Source organism: Ranitomeya imitator, chromosome 2, assembly GCF_032444005.1.
Source record: "Ranitomeya imitator isolate aRanImi1 chromosome 2, aRanImi1.pri, whole genome shotgun sequence".
In the NCBI taxonomy this organism is placed as follows: Eukaryota; Metazoa; Chordata; class Amphibia; order Anura; family Dendrobatidae; genus Ranitomeya; species Ranitomeya imitator.
In genome coordinates, this window is record NC_091283.1 from 607,475,320 (window position 1) to 607,493,365 (window position 18,046).

An 18,046-nucleotide genomic window follows, 5' to 3' on the forward strand; every position below is an offset into this window, starting at 1 on the left:
ACCCAGTATACAGGACAGGATAAGTGGTAATGTGCAGAGTATATATACAGAATAATACATATACTGAGGATTACACCCAGTATACAGGACTGGAGAAGTGGTGCTGTGCAGTGAATATATACAGAATAATACAGATACTGAGAATTACACCCAGTATACAGGACAGGAGAAGTGGTACTGTGCAGTGTATATATACAGAATAATACATATACTGAGAATTACACCCAGTATACAGGACAGGATAAGTGGTAATGTGCAGAGTATATATACAGAATAATACATATACTGAGGATTACACCCAGTATACAGGACAGGAGAAGTGGTACTGTGCAGAGTATATATACAGAATAATACAGATACTGAGAATTACACACAGTACACAGGACAGGAGAAGTGGTACTGTGCAGAGTATATATACAGAATAATACAGATACTGAGAATTACACCCAGTATACAGGACAGGAGAAGTGGTGCTGTGCAGTGTATATATACAGAATAATACAGGTACTGAGAATTACACCCAGTATACAGGACAGGAGAAGTGGTACTGTGCAGTGTATATATACAGAATAATACAGATACTGAGGATTACACCCAGTATACAGGACAGGAGAAGTGGGACTGTGCAGTGTATATATACAGAATAATACAGATACTGAGAATTACACCCAGTTTACAGGACAGGAGAAGTGGTACTGTGCAGTGTATATATACAGAATAATACAGATACTGAAAATTACACCCAGTATACAGGACAGGAGAAGTGGTACTGTGCAGTGTATATATACAGAATAATACAGATACTGAGGATTACACCCAGTATATAGGACAGGAGAAGTACTATTGCACACTACATATTTACAGAATAATACAGATACTGAGAATTACACCCAGTATACAGGACAGGAGAAGTGGTACTGTGCAGAGTATATACAGAATAATACAGATACTGAGAATTACACCCAGTATACAGGACAGGAGAAGTGGTACTGTGCAGTGTATATATACAGAATAATACAGATACTGGAAATTACACCCAGTATACAGGACAGGAGAAGTGGTGCTGTGCAGAGTATATATACAGAATAATACAGATACTGAGAATTACACCCAGTATACAGGACAGGAGAAGTGGTACTGTGCAGTGTATATATACAGAATAATACAGATACTGAGAATTTCACCCAGTATACAGGACAGGAGAAGTGGTGCTGTGCAGTGTATATATACTGAATAATACAGATACTGAGAATTACACCCAGTATACAGGACAGGAGAAGTGGTACTGTGCAGAGTATATACAGAATAATACAGATACTGAGAATTACACCCAGTATACAGGACAGGAGAAGTGGTACTGTGCAGTGTATATATACAGAATAATACAGATACTGGAAATTACACCCAGTATACAGGACAGGAGAAGTGGTGCTGTGCAGAGTATATATACAGAATAATACAGATACTGAGAATTACACCCAATATACAGGACAGGAGAAGTGGTACTGTGCATTGTATATATACAGAATAATACAGATACTGAGAATTACACCCAGTATACAGAGCAGGAGGAGTGGTACTGTGCAGTGCATATATACAGAATAATACAGGTACTGAGAATTACACCCAGTATACAGGACAGGAGAAGTGGTACTGTGCAGTGTATATATACAGAATAATACAGATACTGAGAATTACACCCAGTATACAGGACAGGAGAAGTGGTACTGTGCAGTGTATATATACAGAATAATACAGATACTGAGAATTACACCCAGTATACAGGACAGGAGATGTGGTACTGTGCAGTGTATATATACAGAATAATACAGATACTGGAAATTACACCCAGTATACAGGACAGGAGAAGTGGTACTGTGCAGTGTATATATACAGAATAATACAGATACTGAGAATAACACCCAGTATACAGGGCAGGAGAAGTGGTACTGTGCAGTGTATATATACAGAATAATACAGATACTGAAAATTACACCCAGTATACAAGACAGGAGAAGTGGTACTGTGCAGAGTATATATACAGAATAATACAGATACTGAAAATTACACCCAGTATACAGGACAGGAGAAGTGGTGCTGTGCAGTATATATATACAGAATAATACAGATACTGAGAATTACACCCAGTATACAGGACAGGAGAAGTGGTGCTGTGCAGTGAATATATAAAGAATAATACAGATACTGAAAATTACACCCAGTATACAGGACAGGAGAAGTGGTGCTGTGCAGAGTATATATACAGAATAATACAGATACTGAGAATTACACCCAATATACAGGACAGGAGAAGTGGTACTGTGCATTGTATATATACAGAATAATACAGATACTGAGAATTACACCCAGTATACAGAGCAGGAGGAGTGGTACTGTGCAGTGCATATATACAGAATAATACAGGTACTGAGAATTACACCCAGTATACAGGACAGGAGAAGTGGTACTGTGCAGTGTATATATACAGAATAATACAGATACTGAGAATTACACCCAGTATACAGGACAGGAGAAGTGGTACTGTGCAGTGTATATATACAGAATAATACAGATACTGAGAATTACACCCAGTATACAGGACAGGAGATGTGGTACTGTGCAGTGTATATATACAGAATAATACAGATACTGGAAATTACACCCAGTATACAGGACAGGAGAAGTGGTACTGTGCAGTGTATATATACAGAATAATACAGATACTGAGAATTACACCCAGTATACAGGACAGGAGAAGTGGTACTGTGCAGTGTATATATACAGAATAATACAGATACTGAGGATTACACCCAGTATATAGGACAGGAGAAGTGGTACTGTGCAGTGTATATATACAGAATAATACAGATACTGAGGATTACACCCAGTATATAGGACAGGAGAAGTACTATTGCACACTACATATTTACAGAATAATACAGATACTGAGAATTACACCCAGTATACAGGACAGGAGAAGTGGTACTGTGCAGAGTATATATACAGAATAATACAGATACTGAGAATTACACCCAGTATACAGGACAGGAGAAGTGGTACTGTGCAGTGTATATATACAGAATAATACAGATACTGGAAATTACACCCAGTATACAGGACAGGAGAAGTGGTGCTGTGCAGTGAATATATACAGAATAATACAGATACTGAGAATTACACCCAGTATACAGGACAGTATAAGTGGTAATGTGCAGAGTATATATACAGAATAATACATATACTGAGAATTACACCCAGTATACAGGACAGGAGAAGTGGTACTGTGCAGTGTATATATACAGAATAATACATATACTGAGAATTACACCCAGTATACAGGACAGGATAAGTGGTAATGTGCAGAGTATATATACAGAATAATACATATACTGAGGATTACACCCAGTATACAGGACAGGAGAAGTGGTACTGTGCAGAGTATATATACAGAATAATACAGATACTGAGAATTACACCCAGTATACAGGACAGGAGAAGTGGTACTGTGCAGTGTATATATACAGAATAACACAGATACTGAGAATTACACCCAGTATACAGGACAGGAGAAGTGGTACTGTGCAGTGTATATATACAGAATAATACAGATAATGAGAATTACACCAAGTATACAGGACAGTAGAAGTGGTACAGTGCAGAGTATATACAGAATAATACAGATACTAAGAATTACACCCAGTATACAAGACAGGAGAAGTGGTAATGTGCAGAGTGTATATACAGAATAATACAGATACTGAGAATTACACCCAGTATACAGGACAGGAGAAGTGGTACTGTGCAGAGTATATATACAGAATAATACATATACTGAGAATTACACCCAGAATACAGGACAGGAGAAGTGGTACTGTGCAGTGTATATATACAGAATAATACAGATACTAAGAATTACAACCAGTATACGGGACAAAAGAAGTGGTACTGTGCAGAGTGTATATACAGGATATTACAGATACTGAGAATTACACCCAGTATACAGGACAGGAGAAGTGGTACTGTGCAGTGTATATATATATATATATATGCAGAATAATACAGATATTGAAAATTACACCCAGTATACAGGACATGAGAAGTGGTTCTGTGCAGTGTATATATACAGAATAATACAGATACTGAGAATTACACCCAGTATACAGGACAGGAGAAGTGGTACTGTGCAGTGTATATATATATATATATGCAGAATAATACAGATATTGAAAATTACACCCAGTATACAGGACATGAGAAGTGGTTCTGTGCAGTGTATATATACAGAATAATACAGATACTGAGAAATATACCCAGTATACAGGACAGGAGAAGTGGTACTGTGCAAAGTATATATACAGAATAGTACAGATAATGAGAATTACACCCAGTATACAGGGCAGGAGAAGTGGTACTGTGCAGAGTATATATACAGAATAATACAGATACTGAGAATTACACCCAGTATACAGGACAGGAGAAGTGGTACTGTGCAGTGTATATATACAGAATAATACAGATACTAAGAATTACAACCAGTATACGGGACAAAAGAAGTGGTACTGTGCAGAGTGTATATACAGGATATTACAGATACTGAGAATTACACCCAGTATACAGGACAGGAGAAGTGGTACTGTGCAGTGTATATATATATATATATATGCAGAATAATACAGATATTGAAAATTACACCCAGTATACAGGACATGAGAAGTGGTTCTGTGCAGTGTATATATACAGAATAATACAGATACTGAGAATTACACCCAGTATACAGGACAGGAGAAGTGGTACTGTGCAGTGTATATATATATATATATGCAGAATAATACAGATATTGAAAATTACACCCAGTATACAGGACATGAGAAGTGGTTCTGTGCAGTGTATATATACAGAATAATACAGATACTGAGAAATATACCCAGTATACAGGACAGGAGAAGTGGTACTGTGCAAAGTATATATACAGAATAGTACAGATAATGAGAATTACACCCAGTATACAGGGCAGGAGAAGTGGTACTGTGCAGAGTATATATACAGAATAATACAGATACTGAGAATTACACCCAGTATACAGGACAGGAGAAGTGGCACTGTGCAGTGTATATATACAGGATAATACAGATACTGAGAATTACACCCAGTATACAGAGCAGGAGAAGTGGTACTGTGCAGTGTATATACAGAATAATACAGATACTGAGAATTACACCCAGTATACAGGACAGGAGAAGTGGTACTGTGCAGTGTATATATACAGAATAATACAGATAGTGAGAATTACACCCAGTATACAGAGCAGGAGAAGTGGTACTGTGCAGAGTATATATACAGAATAATACAGATACTGAGAATTACACCCAGTATACAGGACAGGAGAAGTGGTAATGTGTAGAGTATATATACAGAATAATACAGATACTGAGAATTACACCCAGTATACAGGACAGGAGAAGTGGTACTGTGCAGTGTATATATACAGAATAATACAGATACTGAAAATTACACCCAGTATACAGGACAGGAGAAGTGGTACTGTGCAGTGTATATATACAGAATAATACAGATACTGAGGATTACACATAGTATATAGGACAAGAGAAGTGTTACCGTGCAATTTATGTATAAACAGAATAATACAGATACAAGGAGTTACATCCAATATACAGGAGAGCTGACGTGGTACTGTACAATGTGTATATACAGAATAAGAGAGTACATTGTGATTTAAACTCAGTTTACAGAATGGGAGAAACGGCAGTTTGCGCTGCATATATACAGAATAATACAGATATTGAGAATTACACCTAGAATACAGGGCAGGAGAAGTGCCATCATGGTACCTTGTATATATATAAATATATAAATAATTACATATACATAAGCACATCACCATATTATATACTTTATTATGCTGTATACATCAAATGAGATAAAATTAGGCTGCTTTATATGCATAACTTAGGATACATTAAGACTGCTGGAGTTACATCACATTGCCACACTGGGAAAAGGAGAGCAGAGCACAAAGTCTGCCGACTAGTGTTGAGCATTCCGATACCGCAAGTATCGGGTATCGGCCGATACTTGCGGTATCGGAATTCCGATACCGAGATCCGATACTTTTGTGGTATCGGGTATCGGTATCGGATCCATAGGGATGTGTAAAATAAAGAATGACGCGACCAATCAGAAGCCGCGACGTCATTCTCATTCACTAAACTCCTAATTCTAGGAATTTAGGACCTGCGAATGACGTCGTGGCTTCTGATTGGTCGCGTCGCGGTCACATGGGTGGCACGCGACCAATCAGAAGCCGCGACGTCATTCGCAGATCCTAAAGGCGCTCATTTTAAACAAAGAAGCCAGCCGGTTAGCCGCTTGATGTCCAGGGGCCGCCGGAGAGGTGAGCATATCAATATTTTTTATTTTAATTCTTTATTTTACACATCCCTATGGATCCCAGGGCCTGAAGGAGAGTTTCCTCTCCTTCAGACCCTGGGAACCATCAGGATACATTCCGATACTTGGTGTCCCATTGACTTGTATTGGTATCGGATATCGGTATCGGCGATATCCGATATTTTTCGGGTATCGGCCGATACTATCCGATACCGATACTTTCAAGTATCGGACGGTATCGCTCAACACTACTGCCGACAAAAAAACATCCTGACTAGGGTTGAGCCAAACGGATCGGACAAATTCAAAAATCGCCAACTTTCGGCAAAGTCGGGTTTCATGAAACCGACCCGATCCTAGTGTGGGATAGGCCATGAGGTCGGCGATTTGCATGCAAAAGTCGCATTTCGTATGACGCTTTCAGCGCCATTTTTCAGCCAATGAAGGAGGACGCAGAGTGTGCGCAGCATGATGACATAGGTTTCGGTCCCCAGAATCTTAGAGAAGGGCATGACAGTGATTGGCTTGCTTTCTGCGGCGTCACAGGGGCTATAAAAGGGTGTGCACGCCGGCCGCCATCTTACTTCTGCCGATCGTAGCATAGGGAGAGGTTGCCGCAGCTTCATCAGAAGAAGTGATATAGTTAGGGAGGGAAGATTAACCCCCAAACTGCTTGTGCTGTAGCGATTTCCACTGTCCAACACCACCATTTGTTTGCAGGGACAGTGGAGGCTAGATTTTTCTTCATCAGCTCTGTAGCTTATTAGGCTGCCTTATAAGGCTCCCTGATAGCTGCATTGCTGTTTGTACACCGCTGTGCAAACCAACTGTTTTTTAAAAGCAAAAATCCTGTTGCTCCTTTCTGCACAGATATCTTGTTTATTTGTCCACACTTTTGTGTGCAGCAGTCCTTTTTATTGCTGCCATACTTGTCCTGAGATCATTGTAGGGAGATTGAAATTGTACTACAGTCCTTGTATTTTTTCATATATCTTCCAGCCACTTTCTGCCACTTACATTATGTTGTTTTATACACTGGGCCTGAGTTGTGGTTCAGTGAGATTCTAATTCTCACAAAGTGGATATACTGCAGTCCTGTTAGTTTGTCGTATGTCAGCCAGCCACTTTCTGCCACTTAGATTGTGTTGTTTTATGCACAGGGCCTGAGTTTTGGTTCAGTCTCCCAAAAAAAAGGAGATTTAAATTCTCAACAAGTTTATATACACCTTCTACCTTCTTTTACAGTACTATATAACAATTGTTATTTTGGTTAGATTTTCCAAAAAATTAGGAAGTCTGGTGGAAGAGCCCGTGGGTGGTGGTTGCCAGCTGGTACTGATGGTGGTGCATCTGGTGGTAGTGGCAAAAAGCACAATAGCACCTAAGGTGTGCGAACTCTTCATTAAACCTTCATTAAAATGAACCAATCATGGATTTCAAATTATTTTGCCCCACCTTCCCCTGCTGACACCTAGCTTGTCTGAAAAATGTCTTGCTTTTGGCCTCCTCTTGCTTTTGCAGCTGCTGAATGTCCACCATAGGCCATTTTTATACCTCCCTAAATGGGCTGACTCCCCCCACAGGGCCGTGGTCACCACCTGGTGCAAGCACCCGTGCGAGTGTCGTTTGCCTGGACAGGTGGGTGGGCCCACAGGCACAGGGTCCCTCATAGTACAATGAAGTGTCTCTGACGGTGGTGGTGCACCACAACCAACGTCAGACACACCGTCGTAATATGAGGGGCCCTGTGCCAGTACCGCCGCCCACAAGAGAGTGTTCCCCCCAGCTCGAACAGTGCTCTACTACTTGCAATACTTACCTCTCCCTGCTCCATCACTGTGTAGTCTGTGCTATTAAATCCTTCAATGGCACTGCCAATACAAATTTGTTTAAATGATAGATGATAGTTAAAATATACCGGGGCCCTGGCCTCCATTTAGACCAGTTAATACTTTGGGCCTACTACCACTGTCTGCTACTCAGCAGAGGAGCCCGCCCCAGTACCTAGCTATGCCACATGTTTATTTATGAACAATTTTTTGGCAGACATTTAGCCCACTTTATTATTTGGGCCTACTAACTTAGTCTGCTACTCATTACAATTTTCTGACACTGAACAAAGCAATGTCGCCTGTTTAGTTATGAACAATTTTTTGGCAGACATTTAGCCCACATTATTATTTGGGCCTACTAACTGTGTCTGCCACTTATTACAGTTTTCCTCCACTGAACAAAGCAATGCCGCCTGTTTAGTCCTGTTACCAATTTTGAACTGCATTTAGCCTACTTTATTAATTGGGCCTACTAACTGTGTCTGCCACTCGTTACAGTTTTCCTCCACTGAACAAAGCAATGCCGCCTGTTTAGTCCTGTTACCAATTTTGAACTGCATTTAGCCTACTTTATTATTTGGGCCTACTAACTGTGTCTGCCACTCGTTACAGTTTTCCTCCACTGAACAAAGCATTGCCGCCTGTTTAGTCCTGTTACCAATTTTGAACTGCATTCAACCTATTTTTTATTTGGGCCTATATCTATGTTTCCTCCTCATCCTGCCTATTGCCCAACCACTGCTAGATGAGTCTGCTGGTCCATTGACACAGACCACTACATTCCCCTTGCACTCTACACAGCCAGAATCTGACCCTGCTGAAAGTCAGGTACCCCTTCCCGCATACTATACAACCTTACACGGGGACAAAGAGGAAGGTGCAGATGAAAGTGCAGGTTCCTTCATCAGGTGGGGGGCACACTCGTTGGTGACATCACTGGCACAGGGTCCCTCATAGTACGCAAAAGTGTCTCTGCCAGTGGGAGGCGCACACCGCCGTACTATAAGGGGCCCTGTGCTAGAGCCAACGAGTGGGCCCCCCCTACTTTCCCAGGATCACAGCACTTGCAAAGTTGAAATACTTACCTCTCCCTGCTCCACCGCCATGACGTATTCCACGTTTCCTGGACCCACGAAAATCTTGAGCCAGCCCTACCCCCCCACAAATTTAGCTAAATGTCCCCCAGTTTTCAATGCCTAACTATTATTATAAAGCAAATTAAGATTGACAAGCTTCAGTAATACGAATTGTTTTTGGCATTAAAATGGGCACTGTAGGTGTTTTCCTGTCTTCCACTCACTGCCAAGTTTGATTCCCCATTGACTTGCATTGGTTTTCGTGTTTCAGTCGGCCTCCGACTTTTCGCAATAATCGGCCGATTTCACCCGACCTGACTTTTGACAAAGTCGGGTTTCACGACTAGATCCAAAAAAAGTAAATGTCGCTCAACTCTAATCCTGACACTGGCAGTGGATCTGTGTGCACTGCGGTGACGTTGTGTGTGCAGGCGCACACAGACAGTGGCAGTGTGCAGAAAATGTAAAGGGCCAGCGGCTTTAAAACAGGGCTGGTGGCCTCCCATGTAATTGAGTGTTGCAGCCCTCTGGGAATCTGTTTGGTTGGGAAGATAGTCAGTCTGGGCTTGGTTGAGATTACTAAAGGTCAGTGTGATAGTAGGCTTATAATGATTATATTGTAGATGATCAACTTACTTGAAGGCGCTGCACAAGGTGGGTTTGAAATTTCAGCAGCTCCCCATCCCTTCATGTTATAAGCATAAACTCTAGCATAATACTCTGTACCCTGTCAAGTAAATGAGAAAAAAATGTTAAAAATAATATAATTTAATTGCAGCAGTTCATAAAATAATGATCATATAAAATATTCTATCTGTAACATAATAAATAATTATCATCTTCTCATAATATATTTATGTAAAATTAGAACAATGTCTATTTATACTGATATGCAAATTGCCTCTTCTGAGAAAAAGAGGACTTAAACTCTATAGCGCCACAGGTGGCGCTATAGACTTTAAGTCCTTTTTTTCTCAAAAGTGGCAATTTGCATATTATATTTCCCAGAGGAGCATTGCACGGCAAATAAGCCTCCATACCTTGATAAGCCAGAGATCGTATGTCACTCTCCATAAGGAGAAACGATACCTATTTACACTGAATAACAGATTTTTGATCTGACCAACATCCAGAAGACTAAGCTTATATAATCCTCAGTATTGAAGTTGCAACACATAAAGAAAAATTGTGGAATTATGGAGACCACAGGATGGATAAACCTGTTACTGATATGCAAAATATGAAAAAATTGAAACAAAATTTCAATACATCGTGATCTACTCAGAATCAAGTATCAGCGTCACATGCAGAAATACTCGCACCTTCATGCTCTGGCATGCTATCAATGAGGCTTTTAATAGTTGTCTGAGGAGCATTCAGTCACACTGAAGGTACGTGGACATCAAGATTTTTTGCTGGTGAACTCCTTTGCCATTGTTGACTAATGACGTTTTCGGTGGGAGACAAGTCTGAAAACAATGCAAACCATGGTAGCACGATTAGGTCACACAGGCTGCTCACAGCAACATGTGGCCTGGTATTGTCATGTTAAAAAACGACTTCTAGACACTTGGAAGAATTGTCCATACCACTGGTTACACTGCGCCAAATTAATGTAACACGTTATTAGCATACCTGTAATAAAGATTACATTATGCCATCCCACCCCATAATCCTGAGAGAAAGATCAGTGTGATGTTCCCTTTAGAATGCATCTTCATGTCATTGCCCTCAAGCTGTCCAGATGAATCTCTAGCTGTCATTGTATCTAAGGCCCCTTTTACACATCAGTTTTTTGCCATCAGTCACAATCCGTTGGCTCGACGGATCGATGGAATCTGTCGCAGATTGTGAAAAACTGTTGCAACGGATTCATTTTTTCGCCTCATCCGGCTAATTGGATCCTAAAAAAATCGGATCATGCTCAGTATGAAAATTGGAATCCGTCACCGAATTCCATCATTTGACGTATCCGGTTCCATTCTAGCAAACAACAGACAGCGACGGATCCATCTCTGTCCGTCTTTTCGACGGACACAAAAAAGTTACTATGTCCGTTTTCTCCGGCCGCAAGACAAACAATTTTCGACGGATCTGGTGAACGACGGATGAATCGTGAGGCCATCCATCGCAATCCTTCGCTAATACAAGTCTATGAGAAAAAAACGGATCCGGCGGCATCAGTCGCTGGATCCGTTTTTTTCAAAATTTGACAGATTGCGACTAATGGGAAAAAACTAATGTGTGAAAGGGGCCTGAAACAAAAGCGAAGCTCATCATTGAAGAAGCTAGACCTCCATTACAGCAGTCACTGTCATTTTGTACTGCACTATGATAGCCTTTCAGAGCCAGGGGCATTAAGTCAACGAAACACCTGTAGTTGGATGTCTGGCTCATAGCCCAATGCCGTGAACATGCATCCTTATCTTTGGTATGTGACAAAAAATTTCACTGGCAGTACAGAATGGATCAATTGTAGAACCAGTGATATGGCCATTTATCCAAAGTGTTTGAGAATCCATTTTTCAACCTGACAGGGCTAAGCCATATGTGCTACAATGGCCTGCACTGTCTCTGGACTTGTCTCCAATCACGCACTTCTGGGACTTCATTGGTCAACAATTAAAATGGAGCTGCCAACAGTGGATCTTGATTTGCATGCCCAAGTGCAATCAGCAAGGCGTGTAAGTGCTTTGTATTTCTGCCCATGATGCTCATAATTGATACTGAATAAATCAAGAAGGCTTGAAAATTTTATTTCCATTTTTACATCTTTTGCATATAATTAGCATGACTATTAACCCTTTAATTTCCATGACTCTATGATTTTTCTTTATTGGTACTGGATTTTTAATATTGAGGAGTGCATTTACAAACTTATGCGATATGATATCCTATCACTTCCATGTCACAATTCAGAAACCATTTAGGATTTTCAGCATCAATAGGGTTTTTCAGTTTCATGTTAGTCTTTTTCATTGTATGAAACTGTAAATCTTTTCATCGTAATTTGTGCTTTTTTATTTCCAGAATATTTAGAATTTGTACTATATCTGTTGTGAATAATTTTTAGGGCCAAATTATGTCTGCACCAGAAGTCTAAAGTTCAGATTATTTTAGCATTTACTTGACAACTTAGGCTACTTTCACACTAGCATTTTTTTAAATCCGTCACAATGCGTCGTTTTGCAGAAAAAATGCATCCTGCAAAAGTGCTTGCAGGATGCGTTTTTTCCCCATACACTTCTATTGACGACGCATTTGCGACGGATTTGCACACTTCGCATCCGTCTTGCGACAAATGCGTCGTGCTTTGGCGGACCGTCGGGAGAAAAAAACCCTACATGTAACGTTTTTTTCTCCCGACGGACCGCTTTTTCCGACCGCGCATGCACGGCCGGAACTCCGCCCCCACCTCCCCGCACCTTGCAATGGGGCAGCGGATGCGCCGGAAAAATGCATCCGCTGCCTCCATTGTGCAATGCAGCAAACGCTAGCGTCGGAATCTCTCCCCGACGCATTGCGACAGGGAAAATCCGACGCTAGTGTGAAAGAAGCCTTACCCATCCCTTGTAAATTGTGAGCCCTCGCGGGAAGGGTCCTCACTCCTCCTGTACCAGTTGTGACTTGTATTGTTCAAGATTATTGTACTTGTTTTTATTATGTATACCCCTCCTTACATGTAAAGCGCCATGAAATAAATGGCGCTATAATAATAAATAATAATAACTTGCTCATCAGAATTTCCGGAAGATGTTTTTTGTCCTAGCCATGTCCCCTTTTCCAGTCACATCACCATGTCTCTTGCATGCCCCTTCACACCTCTTTTTGTTCTTTCTCTAGTCCTTTTCCATGACTACTTCATAGAAAAACCTTCTGAAAGCAATGCTTTGCAGGAGGTTTCATGAGGATATGGCCAAACCTGAGAGAGTAGCCAAATCTTCCAGAATCGAGGAGGTCTTTTGTTCTTGAAGCCCCCGATCTGTGCCATATAATCCTAAGCATATTTACAAGCATGTCAGAAGAATGGTGTGGTCCCAAGCGAAGAGGTCACAGAACAGTGTTTCTAGAAGAGAATTGCTCCTTAAAATCACACTTAACGCCACAATTCTTTCTCTGAAAGTTTCATTTGGAATTTGTTCACAAATTCTCTGTACGTCACTTTATGAAATTGTACATGTTAACAGAAATCTATGGGAGATGAAGTATACCTCAAAGATTTTCAAGACATACAGTAGGTGTTACAAGGCCATGTACATGATTTTGAAGGACATTATTTGCTCAATCTTCCGTATCTTTAGCACATTTTGCCAACAAATTAAAATGATTCTTGTGTGTTATGGCAAATCTAAACCTTACTTGACCTTATAGCATAATAGGTAATTTTCTTATGATGCTGTCAGTTTGGGTGATCAAACCCCGTCGGGTCAGGATTTGTATTACAAACAAAGTACTCATTTAGATCTGAATACATAACAATTGGCACAGAAGACAGCTGGACACTGTACGAAGGCACTATTATTAGCCACTGTGCTAAAAAAACCCTCTAAAAATAAAACCCATAGAAATAATCACATTAGTAGTTATTAGGAGAATAAAGAAAATCAAGCTGATTACCATGACTGAGTACAAAAGTGCTATAAGAATGCTAAGAGAGAAGAGGTACACCAGAAAAAAAAATTGATAAGCAGGAGCTATATCTGTTTCACAGTCATAATGCACAGGGAATGTCTGAAGCTCTGGGGTAAATACACATGTGTTATTCTACTCATCAGTCACAGCTATTTTCTTCAGAGGGATTGACATATTTTTTATGACAAAGATTATGCTGTTATCCATAGAGCAGTGACACAAGAATGTTCCTGATCTGCATGTGTGTGCGGAAAGGTTCAAAATGCTTCATGCTAATTGACAATTGCCATCTGGTAACAGCATCCCGACATGACAAGTAAGGTATACAATGTAGCACCTTTCCCAAAGGAAAGAGTATTATAGGAACAGAAGCAAATAGAAATTCTTGGTAAACTGACTGTAGACAGAATTAGAGTGACCTGAAATTTACCATAGTGAGGCCTGGAATTGTGCATTTCAAAGACTGCAGGTTATCAACAACGACTTCACCGGCCAATGGATAGAAATCAGCAAAGGTGCTCCACTCAACTGCAAGAAACAGGAGATATATAAATCAGTAAATTTGGAAATCAATTAGTTAACAATTCACATAAAAAATAATAAATAAATATATATATATATATATATATATATATATATATATATATATATATATATATATATATACACACACACATACATATGCACAGTTGAAACCAGAAGCTTACATACACTATACAAAAAGCCACATATGCATGTTTTTCTCAATATCTGACATGAAATCAGAATCAGAATAAACTTTTCCTGTTTTAGGTCAATTAGGATTACCATAATTATTAATATTTGTCAAATGCCTGAATAATGAGAGAGCGAGAATATTTTAAGGCATTTTTTTTTTAATTACTGCAAAGTCAAAAGTTTACATAAATTTCCTTACTATTTTGTACCATTGCCCTAAAACTGAATGACTTGTAGCAATTGTTTGGGATTTCCTTCCACAACCTTCTCAAAATAGTTGGTCGGAATTTGGGCCCATTCCTTCTGACAAAACTGGTGTAACTGATCCAGGTTTGTAGGTCGCCTTGCTTGCACCTGCCTTTTCAGCTTTGTCCATAAATTTTCAATAGGATTGGGATCAGAGCTTTGTGACGGCCACTCCAAAACATTGACTTTGTTAACCTTATGCCATTTTGTTACCATTTTGGTAGTATGCCTCTGGTCTTTGTCAATTTTGAAGACCCATTTCCACCCACGTTTTAACTTCCTGACTGATGTCTTGAAATGTTGCTTCAGTAATGCCATATAATCTTCTTTTCTCATGATTCCATCTATTTTGTGAAGTGCACCAGTCCCTCCTGCAGCAAAGCTACCCCACAACATGATGCTGCCTCCGTGTTTCACAGTTGGGATGATGTTCTTAGTAACAATGGTCATTATCACCGAAAAGTTCAATTTTAGTTTCATCAGACCACAGGACATGTGTCCAAAATGTAAGGTCTTTGTTTCTGTGTGCATTTGAAAACATTAATGTGGATTTTTTATGATCCTTTTGGAGTAATGGCTTCTTGCTGGCAGAGTGGCCTTTCAGCTCATATTGATACAGTACTTGTTTCACTATGAATATTGACACAATGTTACCAGCATCCACCATCATCTTCACAAAGTCTTTTGCTTTTGTCCTTTGGTTGATATGCACATGTCGGACCAAAGAACGTTCATCTTTGGGACACAGAACCTGTCTCTTTCCTGAGCGGTAAGATTGGTGGACTTTCCCATCTTGTTTGTACTTGTCATGGATCATATGACCAATTATCTGCCCAGTGGGTGGCGCGCTGACACTCACTCGGCCAAACAGGAGCCTTTTTGACATTAAGTAGAGCTCATACATGATTGGCTGACTATCTATTGGCTGATAGTAGTATAAATGAATCGGCAGTTCCCCTTCTCCATACACGCCCCCTGAAGAAGGTTTTATGAAACGTGCATTGGGGTGGAGGGAAGCGTTGCCAGACCCCGCTATAACATGCTGGACTCTGTATCAGGATTCTTTTCTCAATAGGTAAATTCACTTTCACTTTTCTTTCACACTTGGTAAATATTGTTTGACAGCTTTTTAAGGTTAATATTTATATTCATTTGGGCACTTGTACCCTGCTTTATCCATGTTTATACCTTAAAAAGAGACTGTCCAATCCAATAAATCAAACCTATAACTTTCTTTTATAAAATATTTAAACTTATTGATATGCCAATTGGGTTTTGTCAAGCATTAATCCATATGGACATTTAGGGTATGTGCACACTTTGCGGAAAAGTGTGCAAATTTTTCTGCACTGATTTTGGTAAATCCGCAGGAAATCCACAGTGCAGATTTACTGCAGAATTACCGCAGATTTACTGCGTTTTTTTCAACGTTTTTGTGTGGATTCTACCTGCAGTTTTACACTTGCAGATTCCTATTATGGAGCAGATGTAAACCGCTGCGGAATCCAAACAAAGAATTGACATGCTGCGGAATAAACAACGCAGTGTTTCTGCACGTTTTTTTCTGCAGCATGTGCATTGCGGATTTTGCTTTCCATAGGTTTACATGGTACTGTAAACTCATGGAAAACTGCTGCGAATCCGCAGCAAAATCTGCAACGTGTGCACATAGCCTCATACTACTACAATATATATATACAGGTTTTTTCTGGCAAGCCTCCCTCACACAAGAGGCATCTTGTTAACTTTACTAATTAAGTTTATGTGTTTTTAGAATGCTTAATAAAATTTTGTAATTTTTAAATAAACACATTTTTGTAAATGATGTGCCAATAGTTTCACTTTAATAAGATTTTCACTGGCTAATGTACTGTCTCTGCAGATGACTCTGTATACCATTCTCACACAGAGTCATGCAGAGAATCAAAAATCATTTGCCTCCTATCTCAAATGTTCTCTGACACTTTGCTCCCTCTCTGTCTCTCCAGGGATGGTGTTTCACATGCTTGGATCCTGCATTGAGTGAAGTTTGTATAGTAATTACAGTACTAAGGGTACCATCACACTCAGCAACTTTCCAACGATCACGACCAGCGATACGACCTGGCCGTGATCATTGGAAAGTCCTTGTGTGGTCGCTGGAGAGCTGTCACACAGACAGCTCTCCAGCGACCAACGATGCTGAAGTCCCCGGGTAACCAGGGTAAACATCGGGTTACTAAGCGCAGGGCCACGCTTAGTAACCTGATATTTACCCTGGTTACCATTGTAAATGTAAAAATAAAAAAATCACATACTCACATTCCGGTGCCTATCACGTCCCCGGCGTCCGCTTCCCTGCACTCCTCCTGCATCCTGTGTAAGCGCCGGCAGTAAAGCAGAGCGGTGACATCACCGCTGTGCTCTGCTTTACGGCCAGCCGGCGCTGACACAGGATGCAGGAGGAGTGCAGGGAAGTGGACGCCGGGGACGTGACAGGCACCGGAATGTGAGTATGTGTTTTTTTTTTTACATTTACAATGGTAACCAGGGTAAACATCGGGTTACTAAGCGCGGCCCTGCGCTTAGTAACCCGATATTTACCCTGGTTAGCAGTGAAGACATCGCTGGATCGGCGTCACACACGTCGATTCAGCGATGTCAGCGGGTAACATAGTAACATAGTAACATAGTTTGTAAGGCCGAAAAAAGACATTTGTCCATCCAGTTCAGCCTATATTCCATCATAATAAATCCCCAGATTGACATCCTTCTAAAGAACCTAATAATTGTATGATACAATATTGTTCTGCTCCAAGAAGACATCTAGGCCTCTCTTGAACCCCTCGACTGAGTTCGCCATCACCACCTCCTCAGGCAAGCAATTCCAGATTCTCACTGCCCTAACAGTAAAGAATCCTCTTCTATGTTGGTGAAAAAAACTTCTATCCTCCAGACGCAAAGAATGCCCCCTTGTGCCCATCACCTTCCTTGGTATAAACAGATCCTCAGCGAGATATTTGTATTGTCCCCTTATATACTTACTAGCTATTGAACCCGTTCTACGCCCGGGAGGCGAGCATTTATATTGGTATATGGTCTCCATCCTGGTATGTGCTGCTCCATCCTGCGCCCTAATCTTGTCATGTGCTGCTC

The 18,046-nt window shown here is 40.4% G+C and overlaps 1 protein-coding gene across 1 annotated transcript in view; it reads right to left on the reverse strand.

Annotated features, from left to right (window-relative positions):
• The window catches only part of ANKFN1 (ankyrin repeat and fibronectin type III domain containing 1), a 935,619-nt gene that overhangs the window by 549,010 nt on the left and 368,563 nt on the right, over positions 1–18,046 (reverse strand). Inside the window, exons 5-6 of the mRNA XM_069752446.1 lie at positions 14,379–14,476; positions 9,953–10,043 (exon numbers count right to left, since the gene is read on the reverse strand). Coding sequence (XP_069608547.1) covers positions 9,953–10,043; positions 14,379–14,476 — 189 coding nt within the window. The remainder of the gene's footprint in view (positions 1–9,952; positions 10,044–14,378; positions 14,477–18,046) is intronic.